Here is a 14,907-nt window from a genome sequence, read left to right as displayed (position 1 = left end):
AGCTAGCGTCGTTGCTCTTTCCGCAGCTCCGCCTCAGCCTACACGTGTGTGCACTACGCAACGCCCTCATGTAGAACCTCTTTAGAAATACGCTGCCTCGGTTCTTTGGGTATGCGATAGTAATCATCCCACGATACACCATGGAACGAAGAGTGAGCCTCAAAGACCTCATTCATAATGCCGGCGTCATCCCCGTCGAACAGCGCCAAGCAGTCCTCCCGGCCCCAACACAGCCGGCCATCTCAGTCAGCGACGAGGACATCTCGCAAGCACGAAACATCCTGCTTGAACGGAGAGCCAAAAATCCCGAAAGCAAGAATGTGTTGAAGAGCATCTTCAAAAGCTCGAAAGAGAAGGACAAGGGACAGGATGGGGCGCAATTCTCGCAGGAGGAGCTCGACCAAGCCTTGTCCGCTGTCATCCGCAGTCCCACGACTGGACCTGGCCTAATCCAAGCCTTCCTCACTCTGGGCGCGAAAGTGAATATCATCGAGACAATCGACAAGAAGCGAAGATCGAGTAATCAGGCCAACACAGCATTGCGCCGCCGTAGCACGGTCTTGCAGCAGGCCGCAAGCCTGAGGAAAGCTGATGGTGTCAACATCCTCGCCGCCTCTGGTGCGGACCAACAGACCTTGGACGAAGGTCTGAAAGCTGCTCTGGCTGCCGGCGATCAAGAAAGTATAGGCCTCTTATTGCGACATGGGGCGGACCTGAACAACTTTCCCAATGCTTTGGCCAATGCGGTCCGGTCGAATGACCTGAACTTTGTCAAGCTCTTGTTGCGAGCACCAAAGCCACTGCGTGCTCAAATCATCAATTCTTGCTTACCTGCAGCGGTTCAGCAAGGCTCGGATGCTGTCATATCTCTGCTGATAGCATACGGCGCTGACCCGAACTTCGACTCCGCAAGCGCTCTCAACATGGCGATTGGAAGACAGGCCTACAAGCTGGCCATCGCTTTGGTCGCTGGCCCGATCCGTCTCAATGAACCGAACCTGCAACATGCGCTCGACACTACCATGAGGCTACCAACGCGACAAGCAACGTTGCAGTTCCTACAGCTTTTGTTTTGCTGCGGGCTACCTCCCGATAGTCGTGGTTTACCGGACTTCCTCATCTGTCTGGCAAGAAGCAACGACACTGCTGGCGCGAAGATGATGGTCAGCTATGGAGTACCGACCACGGCTGATGATGCAGAGTGTCTGAGAGAGGCCATCGAAAACTCAAACTGGAGCTTAGTGGATGTCATTCTTCAGACGTTCATCGCCCCTCAGCATGCGACAGCAGCGCTTGCTGTTTTGCCAACCAACACCCCACAGCCTGATAGACTTCGCATAGTTGATGCCTTGCTAAAGAAAGGCGCATCAGGTCCGCCTCTTGGTCGATTGCTCACGCAAGCCACCAAGGAAAAGGACACTCAGTTGATCGACCTCCTTCTTAGTGCAGGGGCACCTGTCGACTCAGGCGACAACGGCGCACTTCATTTTGCTGTGGTCAATCGAGACATCCGAACACTCAAGTCTATTCTCAACGCTCGTCCCCCGCCAGAGACACTGGCGAACGTATTTCCGCTCATCTTCCGTACTGATGGAATCTCCGTATCGGAGCGACGCGAAATCGCACGGCTACTACTAGAGTACGGCGCAGGTGGTCCAGGTGTTGATCAAGCACTAGTCAACGCAATCGCAGACACGTCGGCTGGGCGAGATGGGGCTCTGATAACAGACCTTGTTCGAAAAGGTGCAAACGTTGACGAAAGAGCCTTGTCGCTGGCAGTGTCACAAGTCGACATATCTCTTTTGCGTCTGCTCTGCAACACTAGACCCAACTCCTCGGCGACATCGGCAGCCCTACCTCTCGCCTTTGATTCACGAGCTGGCAGACATTCAAAAACACTCGAGATCATTGACTTGCTTCTCAATCATGGAATTGAAGAAGAGCCAGCTAGTCAGACGTTACAGATTGCCATCAATGGCGGCCCCGACAACATTGATATCATCGAGCGGCTCCTCACTGCCAGCCCTAGACTGCTAAGCACCGCCTTCAAGTACACGACAGCGATTGAAGATCCCCACAAGAAGGCACCAATACTCGATGCTTTACTGAGACTGGGAGTACCACAGGACGCTCTGGATCAAGCCCTTGCCACGGAGACACGACAGGCCGTTGCCACAAATGACACAACCAGTACCAGGTTGCTGTTGGGACAAGGAGCATCTGTGAGTCACAACGATGGCGAAGCGTTGAGTGTTGCGGTAGCTTCAGGAAACAGCTCGCTAATGGCATTAATACTCAGTGGACGTCACCAACCATCACGATCTAACGTCACGAGATCGTTCCGTACATTGTTCACCGATGAGAAGTTGATGTTGGAAGGGAAGAAAGAGAGCATTGGTGAAATGGCACAAGAGCTACTGGCACGCGGAGTAGAACAATCTGCCATCGACGCAGCTCTGCGACTAGTCCTCAGCAACGAGCATAGTAAGTATACGGAGCCCTGGATTGATCTGTTGCTTCAATATCACGCGGATGTCAACACGGCGGATGGGGCATGCTTCGTCTTCGCAGCACAAAAGCACAGTCACACCATCTTTGAGAAGCTCATGCGTCACAACCCCAAGTTCAACGTCGTCGTTCCAGCGTTATTGAGTTCCAAGCTCCAAGACGAAGTAGTCGTTGCCGCAATACAGTCATGCCTCGATCACGGTTGCATACTTGAACAGCTCGGTGTCGGCTATAATAAGCCACCGATACTCATCACCACCATGACTGTGTACCCACGCAATAGCGCGCTCATTACGTTACTCTTGAAGCACGGCTTGAATCCGGAAACAACCATCCCCACGGTCCTCCATTCGTCCTGCGGACCCGAAACTGTGCCCGCACTGCTTTGGGCATTAGCTCAACCACAAAAGCGCATTTCGGACGCCGTTATCTCCGCCCTTTTGGAAGCTGGAGCATCCATTGACCGACTTTCTGCCGCTTCGGAGACTACGGCACTTATGCTGGCCGCTCGTGAGGGGCGTCATGAGATAGTGAATGCACTAGTCGTGCGGGGTTCGGATGCGGATCTTCGGGATGTCTGGAACAAATCCGCACTCTTCTACGCTAGCAGCAGTGTGTCTGGGGAAGCCACAGTGAAGTTACTAGCGCCATGCTCGCTAGCGAATGACGGCAGCTTGCATGAGTCAGCTAGAGAACTCAACGTCGAGGTCACGAAGGCCTTGTTGGAGCATGCTCATGATCCAAACTACCCATCCCGTCTCCATGGCGGTAGAAATGTCCTTGGGGAGATATGTCTGAACGCAAGAGTCTCCACATCCGCGCATCGATCGAAGCTTCGCCAGCTACTGCGTCTTCTCCTATCCAAACGCGTAAACCCCAAATTCCGCGCTCGCAACGAGAAGTCTAGTGTCATCCTCGCGCTCGACAATGCCTACAGCGCCCTTCCCATCACAGAGGCTCTGCTAGAGACAGAGATATGGCAAGACCTCAACGATGAAGCACACATCTACTGCGATGGAGCCTCAGGCCTCCATTACTCACCCTACTCCTACGTCGAGCTGACCGCTACGCCCGCCCGCGCTCCCGTAAAAAAGGCCCTACTCGATCTCCTTCGCGACAAAGCCTGTCTCCCAGTCTACTATTCCTCGTCGGCACTCCAACCCGTCGGAGCAACAGGCATCCCACCCGCGATCGCCAAACTCGTAGACAAGCAAAAGGAACACGAGCTCTCAATCTGCCACGAGAAGGAGAAGTTCGAGCACACTCGCACGATCGAAGAAACAAGCCACAAAGACATACTACGAAGAAAGCGCGAGAGCCAAACCGTCGAACTGGAACTGCAAACCAAAGCAACACAACACTACACCGCCCTGGAGCAGCAAAAACACGACTTCGAAGTCCACCGCGTAAGGGAGGCGGAACGCATGAAGCGCTCGGAACGAGTAGCGTGGCATAACTTGGTCCAAGAGCAAGAGCGCGATGCCGCTGCTGCACGGGCGAGTGCAGAGGAGAGGAAACTGAGAGAGGCCATGGCGGCTGAGAGCAAGATGATTGAGCAGCGGAAACAGGAGTTGGAGCATAGGGCTGGGGTGGAGAGGCGGATGTTGAAGGAGAAGGAGGAGCATTATGAGAGGAATGTTAAGAGGCAGAAGGAGGTTAGGCAGATTGAGGGTGGGCCGCCGCAGTGGGGGACTGTGGATTAGTGGTCATGATGGGGAGGTAGTGGGATGATATCACGAGTTTCTTTTGGGTTGGCGCAATGGCGTGGGTTGGGGGACCGGTCTACCTTGCACTTGAAAGAATTCATCGCTCATGACATGAGCGTTACATTGGACTATGCTCTTCCAAATGTGTACATGGGCAGACTTTAGAGTTTCTTCACCTTCATCTTCATTGGCTCACGCGTCTGAGGTGTCCGAATGCGTCCTGCCTCCTCGGCAACGCGCTCACCTTCGCTTCGCTCCTTCCTCATCAAAACACCGTGCCACATCCAACCCAACAAACAGCCGCCACTACGACCTTTACTTCTCCACACAGCAATTCCAAGCCACAGCAGCACCACTACAACGATGGATCCGCAGCAGCAGTACATCGCGCAAGTCAAAGAAGAATACGATGAGCTTGGCATCTGGGTGCCGGTGAATGAAGAACCAGAACCTGCCGAGGGCGTGTCCGCTGCTGTCCTTAAAGTCGAGCCGACCGATCAAGTAAGTTTATCTATGACAAGCTTATTAACTCGTAAGCTATTACATTTACTACCGCATGCTGATACAAGCAGTCTCAGACTACCACTACCCACAACAAACCAAAGAAAGCCAAGAAAGCCAAGAAAATCAAACGAACCGAACCTCTGACAAAGAGAGAACGACATGTCCAACGTCTCGAGACGCTGAATTCCCAACTCCGCAAAGATCTCAGAGAGGCCCGCGACGGAACAACAGTGCAGCTGATGAAAGACCTCGAGAGTCAAGTCCTCTTGCTGCAAGAAGCCATTGGATCGAACAAAGCCAGTATCATCAAAGATCTCAAGCTAGAAAATCTGCAACTACAGAAGAAGGTCGAGAACTTGCAGCGAGAGGTCAAGAACGCAGAGCGAGACGTTCGAGCTCACAACAACAGCATTGAGGATAGAGAGGAAAAGGTTGTGCTCAAAGGACGAGGCCACAAACTTGCGCAGGCAAAAGCCCAAAGCGATCTGGCAGTCCGTAATCTAAAGAGGAAACTGAAATCAGAGCACAAGGCCAGAAAGAGAGTGGAGGATCGCTGGCGTTTGGCTGAGGCGCGCCTGGCACGCCTCACGGGTCTCGAGGGAGATGGGGCTGAGGTGACTGAAGAGTTGCTTAACGAAGAAGAGTCTATGGAAGAAGATGTTATCAAAGATGAAGATTTGATGGAGAGTGAGTGGTAGTGGGCAATACAAGACGTATGTGAAAAGCTGCACAGTGACGCGGAACTCTTATACAGAAGCTATTATGGCTTGAACTTTACATTAAACTATGCTCTCCTAATCGTAGACATTTGCAAACTACGGGGTCTTGTCACTTCCGTTTGCGCCTGCCTCCGATGTATCCAATCGTCATCGCGTCCCCTTGGCAACAGGTTCACGACCACCTGGGCACCTTGCTCCTTCCACATCAACAAAGCTAACCACGTGCGCACTTGCCGACCTCACAACACCTCGCCTCTGCGGCCTGGACTTCTACACGAAATTTCGATCCGAACCCGCAACGATCACCCAGTCACTATGGATCACCATCAGCAGTACGGAACGCGAGTCAAGTCAGAAGATGTTGAGCTCGAACACTGGGTGCCAACCAAGCAAGAACACGAAGTTGCAGAGCGCGTTCCTGCCGTTGTAGCCAAAGTCGAGCCATCCGGCGAGGTGAGTGCACCTCGTCTTTGGACTATCTCATACAATAAAGCACTGCTGTCTCTGAATGCATACGCTAATCGCAGTGCTGTCAGACCGTCGCTACCTTCGACCGACCAGAAATCGCGCATAATAAGGCTCGAGAGTTTCCGCCTTCTACTGGCAAACGCAAACGTGGTTCAAGATCCAAGAAGCCGCCGAAGAGAGTGCGCGACGCAGAGAAATTGCGAAAATCAGGGGAGATGCCCCATATTTACACGAAGAATGAAGGAGCAGACCAGAACTTACAAGCCGAGAAGTTCGAGAAGAACGATGTTGTTCCTCGTCACAAACTTGATGAGGCTCTCGCTGCGAATGCCCTATTGTCGAAGTCTAACGAGAATAAACGCTCACGGATGAACACACTGAATGACCGGAACCAACGACTCCGCCAAGAGCGCGACAAGGCCGTCATACAGCGAGCAGAAATGCTTTCGCAACAACACGCAAGGCTCTCGACCGAAAGCATAAGCAACATTGAGATACAAAACTCTCGACTCCGCCAAGAGCTCGTCGACGCTCACAAGACGATCGCGGACACTCGAGCAAGCTTGCAAGCTATTGCTCAGAAGGAGCAACTCTCGCCTCCCCACCAAGAACCCGAATCAGTCGTCTTTACCAAAGGAGTGAGTACTACAAGAGCTCTGCGACTCGAGATATCCGAGCTGGAGAGACGACTGAAGGAAGCACTCGTGGAGGGCGAGAACGCTAAACGCGATGCTCGTGCATTCAAAAAGAACAACGTCGACGCCGAAGCTCTGGAGAAACAACTTGCAGTGGAGAGGGCCAAGAACAGAGCCCTGGTTGGTAAGCTGCAGAAAGCTCTAAAAAGTGAGCACAATGAGGACAACGACGAGCAAAGTGGCTCCCGCAGTTTCGATGAGAAGAACGTGGGCATGAAGGGCTTGCTGGAATATTGTGGTGGGCAGACTGAACAGCACATCAAGGTTGAGGATGAAGATATGGACTCTGAATGAGATATATAGCGCGAGATGTTGCGAGAGAGGACAGTCAAAGCGCATATAGGAGTGAATAATAGCCATCGTAAGCAGAAGCACGAGCAATTGCGATGATGTAGCATTATGATAATCACGGCACATCTGACCGAACATCGTATGTCACGTTACCCCATTCCTCTCTGACACATACTGTCACACGTCCAAAGTTGAGAAGCAGCATGTGAATCATTCATTCTCTGACCAACACCGGGTATAAACTACACCATCCTTCCCCATCCCCACATATCACATAACATTCATACCATCATCCCAACCCACCAACCCCCATCACTGAACCTCAAAAACCCCACTAACCCCCTCAAACTCCTCAATAGCTCCCCCAACTTTCTTCGCATCCCCATAATACCTAATCCTGTACCTCCCCTTCTCCACCCCCATAATCCCCGTATCCCAACTAATCGTCACATCACTCGTGCCCGTAAGCCCATTCACGCGTTTCCACTGATACACGACCTCCCAATCCTCGTCGTTCTTAACCTGCGTCCACACCCCACTACCATCACCATCACTGCTCTGTTTCTCTATAGCCGCAAACGTGCCTTCAAGACGGAGGTTGTTACGCGGATTCGCGCCGACGAACGTCGCGGAGACGGTGGCGCCGCGGGCGTAAGTGGGTAGGACGTCTTTTGTGACTTGGCCGAAGGAGCGGCCGAAGCCGGGGCCGTCGTAGACGACGCCGGTGATGAGGGAGATGGATTTGTCGCGGTTGTCCGGGGGCGAGGGGCCGGGCGGAGGGGGTTGGAGGGAGGAGTCGGATAGGTAGGGGAGGTATGTTAAAGTAGAGTTGATGTAGGCGTTTAGGGTGTGGGGGCCGTAGAGGGTGGAAGCGCCTTCGTAGCGCTGGATGCTGTATTCTTCTTCCGTGGCGATGTAGTGCGTGTAGCTGTTTGCTGGGCCGCCTAGTACGACGATGGGTGAGGTGGCGATGGCAGAGGAGACGACGGCGTTGTGGACGGCTTCGCGCCAGCGGCGGCCGGACATGGTTGTTGCTTCGCCGGGGGACACGATGATGACGAGTTGGCCGACACGGAGGACTTGGATGTCGACGATGTTTGGGGACCAGGGGTATGGTACGTTGGCTTGTCCGACGTTAAGTAAGACGGGCTTGGGGTACTGGCACTCCTTTTGCTCTTTGCTTGGTGGTGCGATGGCGCTGCCGACGAGGTTCCAGAAGGGATTCGAGGGCGCACCGGGGTCGTTCTGGACAAAGTCGAACGCGCCAGGGCCGTCAGATGTGCCGGCTGCGAAGGAGTTGCCCATGGCTGCGGGACATGTGTGGACGACGGATCCATTGCTGAGGGTGAAGGTGAAGTTGGAGAAGTCGACGTAGGTGTGGAACGAGCGGACTTTGCCGGAGATGGGCGTGAAGGCATTGAAGTCGTAGATGCTCCTGGCACCCTCGGCCTGACGCCTACCGATCTCGTAGCAGGACTTGTGGCCTCCGTCGTCCAGACCGAAGAATGGTCCACGACCGTGGCAGTCCTGGCTCTTTCCTCCGCAGGTGCTGTCGTTGAGTCGGCACTGCTGGCCTGACCCGTCTTCGCAATAGGCGCCGAGTACGTTCGGGGTCGTGTCACCGACGTTGGCTTGTGAAAAGCCTGCCACAAAGCCCTCGGCAGCATTTGAGTCGGCCGCATTGGCCTCCATATCCTTTTCCAGCAAGTACGCCGCCACGCCCTTGTTGTCTCCAGCAATGAGCGTCTGGTTTCCAAGCATACTGGTGCCATGGACAGGGAACCAGTTCAGAATGCCGATGCTCTTTCCATCACTAGCTCTCGTAAACTTCAGAAGTGTCATGGTCTTGTCCACATTGTCCGTGTAGCGATCGCGTTCCGCTTGTGGGTTGGCGAGGTAGGCGAACAGACTGCGGTTGATGTTCGCATCAGCAATCTTCGCACTGCCAGCGTTGACAGTTCCCAGGGTAAGTCCTTCATGCGCCCTCTTGATAGACAGAAGCGTTCCGTCCACAATCGCGCGATAGCTCTGCTTGTCGAAACCCTGACTCGTGATCTGCGGAAGGAGGTAGTTCAACCAGGCTCCTGGTCCGGCATGACTGTGGGTGCCAGTCACGGCGACATTGTTCTTCCCGTATACAGCGTATTCGGAGCCCATGGCCTGAAGCCCTTCCAAGATGCCATTTCGGATGGCAGTGTCTCCGGACTGGGTGTCGAGAACGAGGTACACGAAGCGTTCGCTGGCTTCGTCCGGGTTGCCGACGATGAAGGCGCGGGAGTAGAGGCGTTGGCGGAGTCCAGATCCGATTTGCGACGAGTTGGCGTAGCCCATCATGTTGAGCTCGACGACGGGACTGTGGCAACATTAATACAGTCGCATAGTGATATTCTCGCCACCCACCCAGTGATATCCGCCTTGCCAACGCCGACAAGGTACGAAGACGCATCGCCCGCCTGGCCTCCATCCTGCTTCTCGCTGTTGAAGACATCCTGCTGGGCTCCAGTGTACGTCTGATCGAGGCGCGCATGCCAGAAGTCGACGACGGGAAATCCGAGATTGATGACGAGCTGGGCGATGATCAACGAGGCAACAAGGGCCGCACCCAGTGCGACTGCGATGTGTGAGCGCGCCATGGACGCGAGGAGATGTCTGGGCGGAAGTGTGCGGAAAGAAGTTGGAAGCCGTTGGACGGGGCGCGGCGAGGTTCTTGTACGCTACTGCTGGCACCGGAAGCTACGCGTGCCAGACGTGTAGAGGGTTGCACATGGGCGTACAGTCGATTAGCAAGGAAGATAGATTGGCAGGGAGACAAAGTATCGCCGCTGGCCACACAGCAGCGCGAAGCTTGACAGTCGCGCCTGGCACCTGCATTGCATGACGTTGCGGGGTTCCTCGCCGTCTGGTTGGCGGGGAGCCCGGACGCGATCAGTGCCTAAATCTACCCGTGCAGGCCTGCTTCTCTAGCACGTCTAGTTTCGCGACACCCTTCCACCTCACCTGCGCATCCAATACACCATCTGCCATCCACCTCGCCCTTATCCCGGCCCGCTGCACGTCACTTGCCCGCCATGCCCCTCATCCAGGAATCCTACGACCATCTCCCTTGTACGTCCAATTTACACACTGCCCCAACACAGCAACCATGTCCGATGCGCCCAGTCACGCGCGACATCTGGACTGATAACCCCCGTATTGCCTCGCTAACCACTTGTAGACGTCGATACGGAGCTCTCAGCTGCGAGCCTGGTCGCAACCAGACATGCCATCAACGCCGATATCAGAGCCGCGGGCGTAGACACAACAGACATGCATCCAGCGCTTATACCAGCAGCCACGAAATACACACCCACCTTTTCCGACTTCATCACGCGCGAGCATGCGCGCCTCGACGACCATCCTACGTCGAAGCTATCCGGCGTCGATTTGAAGCGCTATGAGGATCTTGATGCGCCGGAGAGCACGACGCCGACTAGCGACGAAGAGAGGCCGGAGTTGCTGGAGCGGTGGAATAAAGCGCTCAAGCAGGCGTATACGAGCTCGGAGTATGTGCAGGGCAGGCTGACGCAGTTGGGGCTGTTGGAGAAATTCGGGAAGAATGCGTGGTTGGTGGGTAACTCGCAGCTGGAGGATATACTCAAGGGCGTCGAGGCTGAGCTGGCGGGTTTGGGCAAGCAGCAGGAAGAGGTGGAGATGGCGAGGAGGTCGCAGCAAGATAGCGCGGGTGCTGAGCTCAAGACGCTCGAGGAGACGTGGAAGAAGGGTGTGGGAAGAGTGCTGGAGACCGAAGTCGCGGCTGAAGGGTTGAAGCTGCAGATTCTGGAGAAGAGGAGGGCAGGCGCGGTTTGAAAATTTCATCACCATCGAGTGAAGAGGATAGCTAGGTAGTTGCATGATACCCAATACACACCATTACGCAGAGCCACTGAGCAGCATCATCATACAAGGCGCATAGGCACATCTTCAGATGAATACGCAATTCAGTGATCATTACTAGGAACTATATAGCTAAAGTAGCAGGGGTACTCGTTTATAGAATTGAAAGAACACACGCCTCATTCGCCATCGCTGCTCTGCTCATCCGCAAAAACAAGTCAAGGAAAACCGTTTCATCCCTTTTTGGGTATCGAACTCCATCGTCATTAGCTGAACCTTGGAAATGAAAGACCATCCACTAGTAAACAATACGTTCGTCAAAGACGGGTGCCTCGCGCGAGTGACCGTCCTCAACACCCTTCCAGTACACCTTGCCCTTCTCGTTGAAGGTAGCCTGCTCATCCGTGATGACGAGTCCAGGGACGGTCTTCTGTGTGTCCCTGATCTCGCGCGTGCTGATGCCCATGTCGTCCTTTACGATCCAGATGACGGGGGTGGGGCTGGTGACGGAGGGGTTGAAGAAGGCGCGCTTCTGGATCTCCATTGGCAGCGGCTCTTGCGGGTGGTGGTAGAACTGGTCGAGGGATGCGGAGAGGTTGTGGATCGAGTTCTTCTCGGGGTTGAACATCTTGGCCAGGAAGCCGGGCATGCGAGTGGCCTTGGGGGCGTAGCTGGGGGTAGCGTCGGTGGTGTGGACCTTCTCGCCGTTCTGTGTGTGCATGCCGTCCTCGTGGTGGCCGTTGGTGACGCTGCCGTGGGCAGGGGATGGGTCGGTGTAGGCGAGGCGAGCTTCCTCGTGCTTCAGGGCGAATTTCAGAGTGAACTGGAAGACGAGAGTGAGGAAGAGGAGCAGGCACATGATGGCCAAGGGACCGACGGCCTGAATGTTTTTGGCCGTGGCAATAGCAAAGAGACCGATCAGGCAGATCTCAGACAGGTAGATACCGGTCATGAGCTGGCGAAGAGCCTTCTGGTAGGCTTCGCCTTTGGTGTCCAGGTTGGTCTCGTACACGTAAAGGAAGTTGTACCTGAAGGCAACGTAGATGAGGGAAAAGCCAATCGTAGCGAAACCGAGGATAAGAGGTGCAATGCCAGAGTAGGTGATACCAATGACAGCCAGGTTGACCCACTTGGGGTACTCAGATCCCCACGATGGAGCCGAGAGCTTAGTAAGCTTGTCGAAGATCTTGCGAGGTGTCTTGCCAGGCAGAATGCGGCCCAGGAGCACGACAACTACGAAGCCTCCGATGTTGAGCAGAGTTCCGGCAGCCGATGAGAGACCCAACAGGATGAAGTAGCTGATGTAGAAGTTAGAGGCTTTGGGCAGGCTTGTAGAGAGCAGAGTGAGCACGCTGCCGGGGTTGTCGATAATCTGATTGATGGCGGATGTGATGGCACTGGACAGGGTTGCCACAAGGAATACCTGGACGACCTGGAAAGCAAAGTACCAGTTCTGGGTCTTGAGCTCAATCTGACTCCATGTAACGTAGCCAGCCAACTTGGCCATCAAGCGACAGACGATCGGCACCAGGGCCATGAGCACGGCAAGCATGACAGCTGGTAGAAGACCTGTAACAACACCCAGGATAACCTGAGGGATGTCCAGAATCCACTCGAGCCAGGAGAAACGGTCAGCCAGGTAGTTGATGTTGGAGATGAGACCGACAAAGGCAACTGTGTACGTCAGCGGAATTCTGTAAATGCGGATGATGGTTCTTACCGGGAATTGCGAAGAAGATGATCATAACAGTGATGAAGGCGGTAGCGACGGCCCAGCGGGCAAGGTGCTCCATGGGCTTGATCTTCAGATTACCCCAAACGACCTCCTGAGGCACGATACCAAGTTGGCGTGCCTTGAGCTTCTTGTCAGGCCGGGTCTTGCTGCTTTGCATCATCTGCCAGGCGTCCTGTGCATGCCTCTGGGTGTCGAACTCGAGGAAGACGGCTCCGACCAATTCACCCTGGCCGTTCCAGTGCTTGTCCTGCTCTTGGGTGATCTTGGGCATGAGCTCAGCAAGGTGCGATCGTCCGTACTCGATAGTGTCAACCTTCTTGCCGATCAGGAACTTGAGCTTGTGTGTCGGGCGCTTCTTGGGGTCGATCCACTTGGTGCCGTCAGATACGTCGCTTGCGACGAAGTGCTTCTTGCCCTTCTCTGCCTTGATGCGGTTCATGTTGGCTTCACGTAGGAGCTGGTTCTCGCCATCCTCCAACTTCATGGCAGTCTTGTCACGGTCCTCAACCAAGTCGTCCAACTCCTTTGTGTTTGAGGCGACCCAGGCATGCTTGACGCCGGGAAACATCTCGAAGAGGGCAGACTGCGACATGGTCGTTGGGACGTTGGTGAACAGAATGGTACGCGAAGACAAGCGGCTGGCGCCCCATGGCGAACGACGGTACGCTTGGCGGAGGTTGACGACGTAGAAGGACTCGCGGGCAATGATGCACATGACCATGCTGAGGAAGATGAAGGAGATTCCGGCATGGGCATAGTAGCGGTTGACATTCTTGCCTTCGGGGTTGACGTTACTCATGGAGAGAAGATCGAGCTGCTCCTGGCCTGCCCCTCCAGTCGCATTGACGGGGAAGAGAACAGGCCATGTGACAAGACATCCGAGGAAGCAGGTGACGATGAGGACCTTGAAGAAGCGCACGAACAGGTAGCCGTCAATGGACTGGTGGTCGAGAATGTACTCGTCCTTGAGGTTCTTGAAATCTTTTATCCATCCTAAGAAGCCTCCGCTCGGTGCAGGCGTCTGTCGCTGCTGCCCCAGGTGGTTGAGATAGGTTCTCGGCGCATAGACTCGGCGGAAGTATTTGCGCGCGATAAGGAAAGCGACGACGAAGGCGAGCGCAAGAATGGCAGTCGGCACTAGGGTGGAGACCAAACTGGACAGGGAGTTGGAGGATTCTTTCTGGGCTTTGCCAACTTCACCACCCTTTGTTATGGTTAGCGCACGTTCAAGCTGGTGCTGTCGCGATAGCGGAGGGACTCACGGTGGACGACATGCTGGGCAACTAGGCAGTCGCGTGCCCGTGGGGTGGGAGTGAAGGAGTCGCGAAGGGAAGATGCTTCTTAGGAAATGAGGAGGCTCTAGGACTGCATACAAATAAACAGGACTGCGGGCGCTATACAAGGAGTCCACAGCCTCTAGTGTGACGTCGTGGTCCAAGCACACTCCACAAATCGGTCCTATCGCGCGACTCGAGCCAGCCCGCTAACCCCTTCAGCTTAGCTGCGCGCATCCAGCTTCTGGACCCTGACACTTCACTGCGGGCTGCATCACCAGCCTCAATTGCGGAAGGCTTTTCACTGCGTGGCGGTGATGCAGCTCGGCGTGGCCGTGAAGTGAGGTGAGACTTTTCACCCACCCATGTCCGGCTCGAGACGCGTCTTTCATGTGAAGGATGCGCGACAAGGGCCCAAGGAAATTACCGAGCTGGCGGAAAAGCAACCTTGTGATTCGCGACATGCGGCGCAAATCCAGTTGAGAGAACATTGCCAAGCTCCCAGCCTCGCTAGCGATCGTCCTGGATGCGGTACGACAATTACGTCAATCGAGCCTTGTCCGCTGCCGGGCTACCCCTTCTCCCTGTCAGGTGTCAGGAAGCCACCTTGGTTGAAAGCGACCGACGATACAGTGATACAGCGAACAAACACGGCACAGAACCGACTATGCGTTGTTGCGGTTAAGCAGCCGAAACTATGACGATGCCATCTCACCGTACTCTGTGCGCATCCTATCACCCTGCACTGCACACAGACACGACACAGACACAGAAAGCCTATTCTCCCCACCGCATCTTGATCCCGCAGTGATAGTCACAACTGATTGACACGCGCAGCCGCTCCTCGCACACAGCGGGAAGGATTGACAACTCCACACCCCCTGTGGGAACCGACGATCTAGATTGAAGCCACATCCCGTCTCACCACGTCTACGATCTCATCTGCGGCTGCAGCCAATCCTCTGGCCCTGACTGTCATCTCCACCAACACCAGGTGACGCGCAATATCGACTGGACAGAATTTGAGTTTTCGTCTTTTCAGCTCGCTGCCCCTGTTTACACATGCGGGTACACGTGGCGCAGCGGCCAGACCCTGCGTTTTTTGTTGCACCGCCACACGTTCACACCAGTCTT

General features: G+C 54.7%; 6 protein-coding genes across 6 annotated transcripts; 4 read left to right on the top strand and 2 right to left on the bottom strand.

Moving 5' to 3' along the window:
• Nucleotides 1-140: 140 nt before the first annotated feature.
• J4E84_001607 (uncharacterized protein) lies at nt 141-4,211 on the top strand (the record flags this gene model as incomplete). The annotated part of the gene is made up of 1 exon (XM_049384238.1): nt 141-4,211. The coding sequence occupies one exon, from the start codon at nt 141-143 to the stop codon at nt 4,209-4,211; it is 4,071 nt and encodes a 1,356-aa protein (XP_049247594.1).
• Nucleotides 4,212-4,577: 366 nt separating this feature from the next.
• Nucleotides 4,578-5,416, top strand: J4E84_001606 (uncharacterized protein; the record flags this gene model as incomplete). The annotated part of the gene is made up of 2 exons (XM_049384237.1): nt 4,578-4,715; nt 4,787-5,416. 2 exons carry the CDS (start codon nt 4,578-4,580, stop codon nt 5,414-5,416), a joined length of 768 nt encoding a protein of 255 aa, XP_049247593.1.
• A 336-nt stretch (nt 5,417-5,752) lies between these two features.
• On the top strand, nt 5,753-6,894 carry J4E84_001605 (uncharacterized protein; the record flags this gene model as incomplete). Its single annotated transcript, XM_049384236.1, has 2 exons — nt 5,753-5,890; nt 5,965-6,894. The coding sequence occupies 2 exons, from the start codon at nt 5,753-5,755 to the stop codon at nt 6,892-6,894; spliced, it is 1,068 nt and encodes a 355-aa protein (XP_049247592.1).
• A 309-nt stretch (nt 6,895-7,203) lies between these two features.
• J4E84_001604 (uncharacterized protein) lies at nt 7,204-9,524 on the bottom strand (the record flags this gene model as incomplete). The annotated part of the gene is made up of 2 exons (XM_049384235.1): nt 7,204-9,244; nt 9,292-9,524. The coding sequence occupies 2 exons, from the start codon at nt 9,522-9,524 to the stop codon at nt 7,204-7,206; spliced, it is 2,274 nt and encodes a 757-aa protein (XP_049247591.1).
• A 435-nt stretch (nt 9,525-9,959) lies between these two features.
• J4E84_001603 (uncharacterized protein) lies at nt 9,960-10,737 on the top strand (the record flags this gene model as incomplete). The annotated part of the gene is made up of 2 exons (XM_049384234.1): nt 9,960-9,996; nt 10,106-10,737. The coding sequence occupies 2 exons, from the start codon at nt 9,960-9,962 to the stop codon at nt 10,735-10,737; spliced, it is 669 nt and encodes a 222-aa protein (XP_049247590.1).
• A 325-nt stretch (nt 10,738-11,062) lies between these two features.
• On the bottom strand, nt 11,063-13,773 carry J4E84_001602 (uncharacterized protein; the record flags this gene model as incomplete). Its single annotated transcript, XM_049384233.1, has 3 exons — nt 11,063-12,438; nt 12,485-13,703; nt 13,762-13,773. 3 exons carry the CDS (start codon nt 13,771-13,773, stop codon nt 11,063-11,065), a joined length of 2,607 nt encoding a protein of 868 aa, XP_049247589.1.
• Between the last annotated feature and the right edge of the window lie 1,134 nt (nt 13,774-14,907).

This window comes from Alternaria hordeiaustralica (genome assembly GCF_023758085.1).
Source record: "Alternaria hordeiaustralica strain BMP 2776 chromosome Unknown scaffold_2, whole genome shotgun sequence".
Classification (NCBI taxonomy): Eukaryota; Fungi; Ascomycota; class Dothideomycetes; order Pleosporales; family Pleosporaceae; genus Alternaria; species Alternaria hordeiaustralica.
This window is presented reverse-complemented; position numbering and strand designations above follow the sequence as displayed.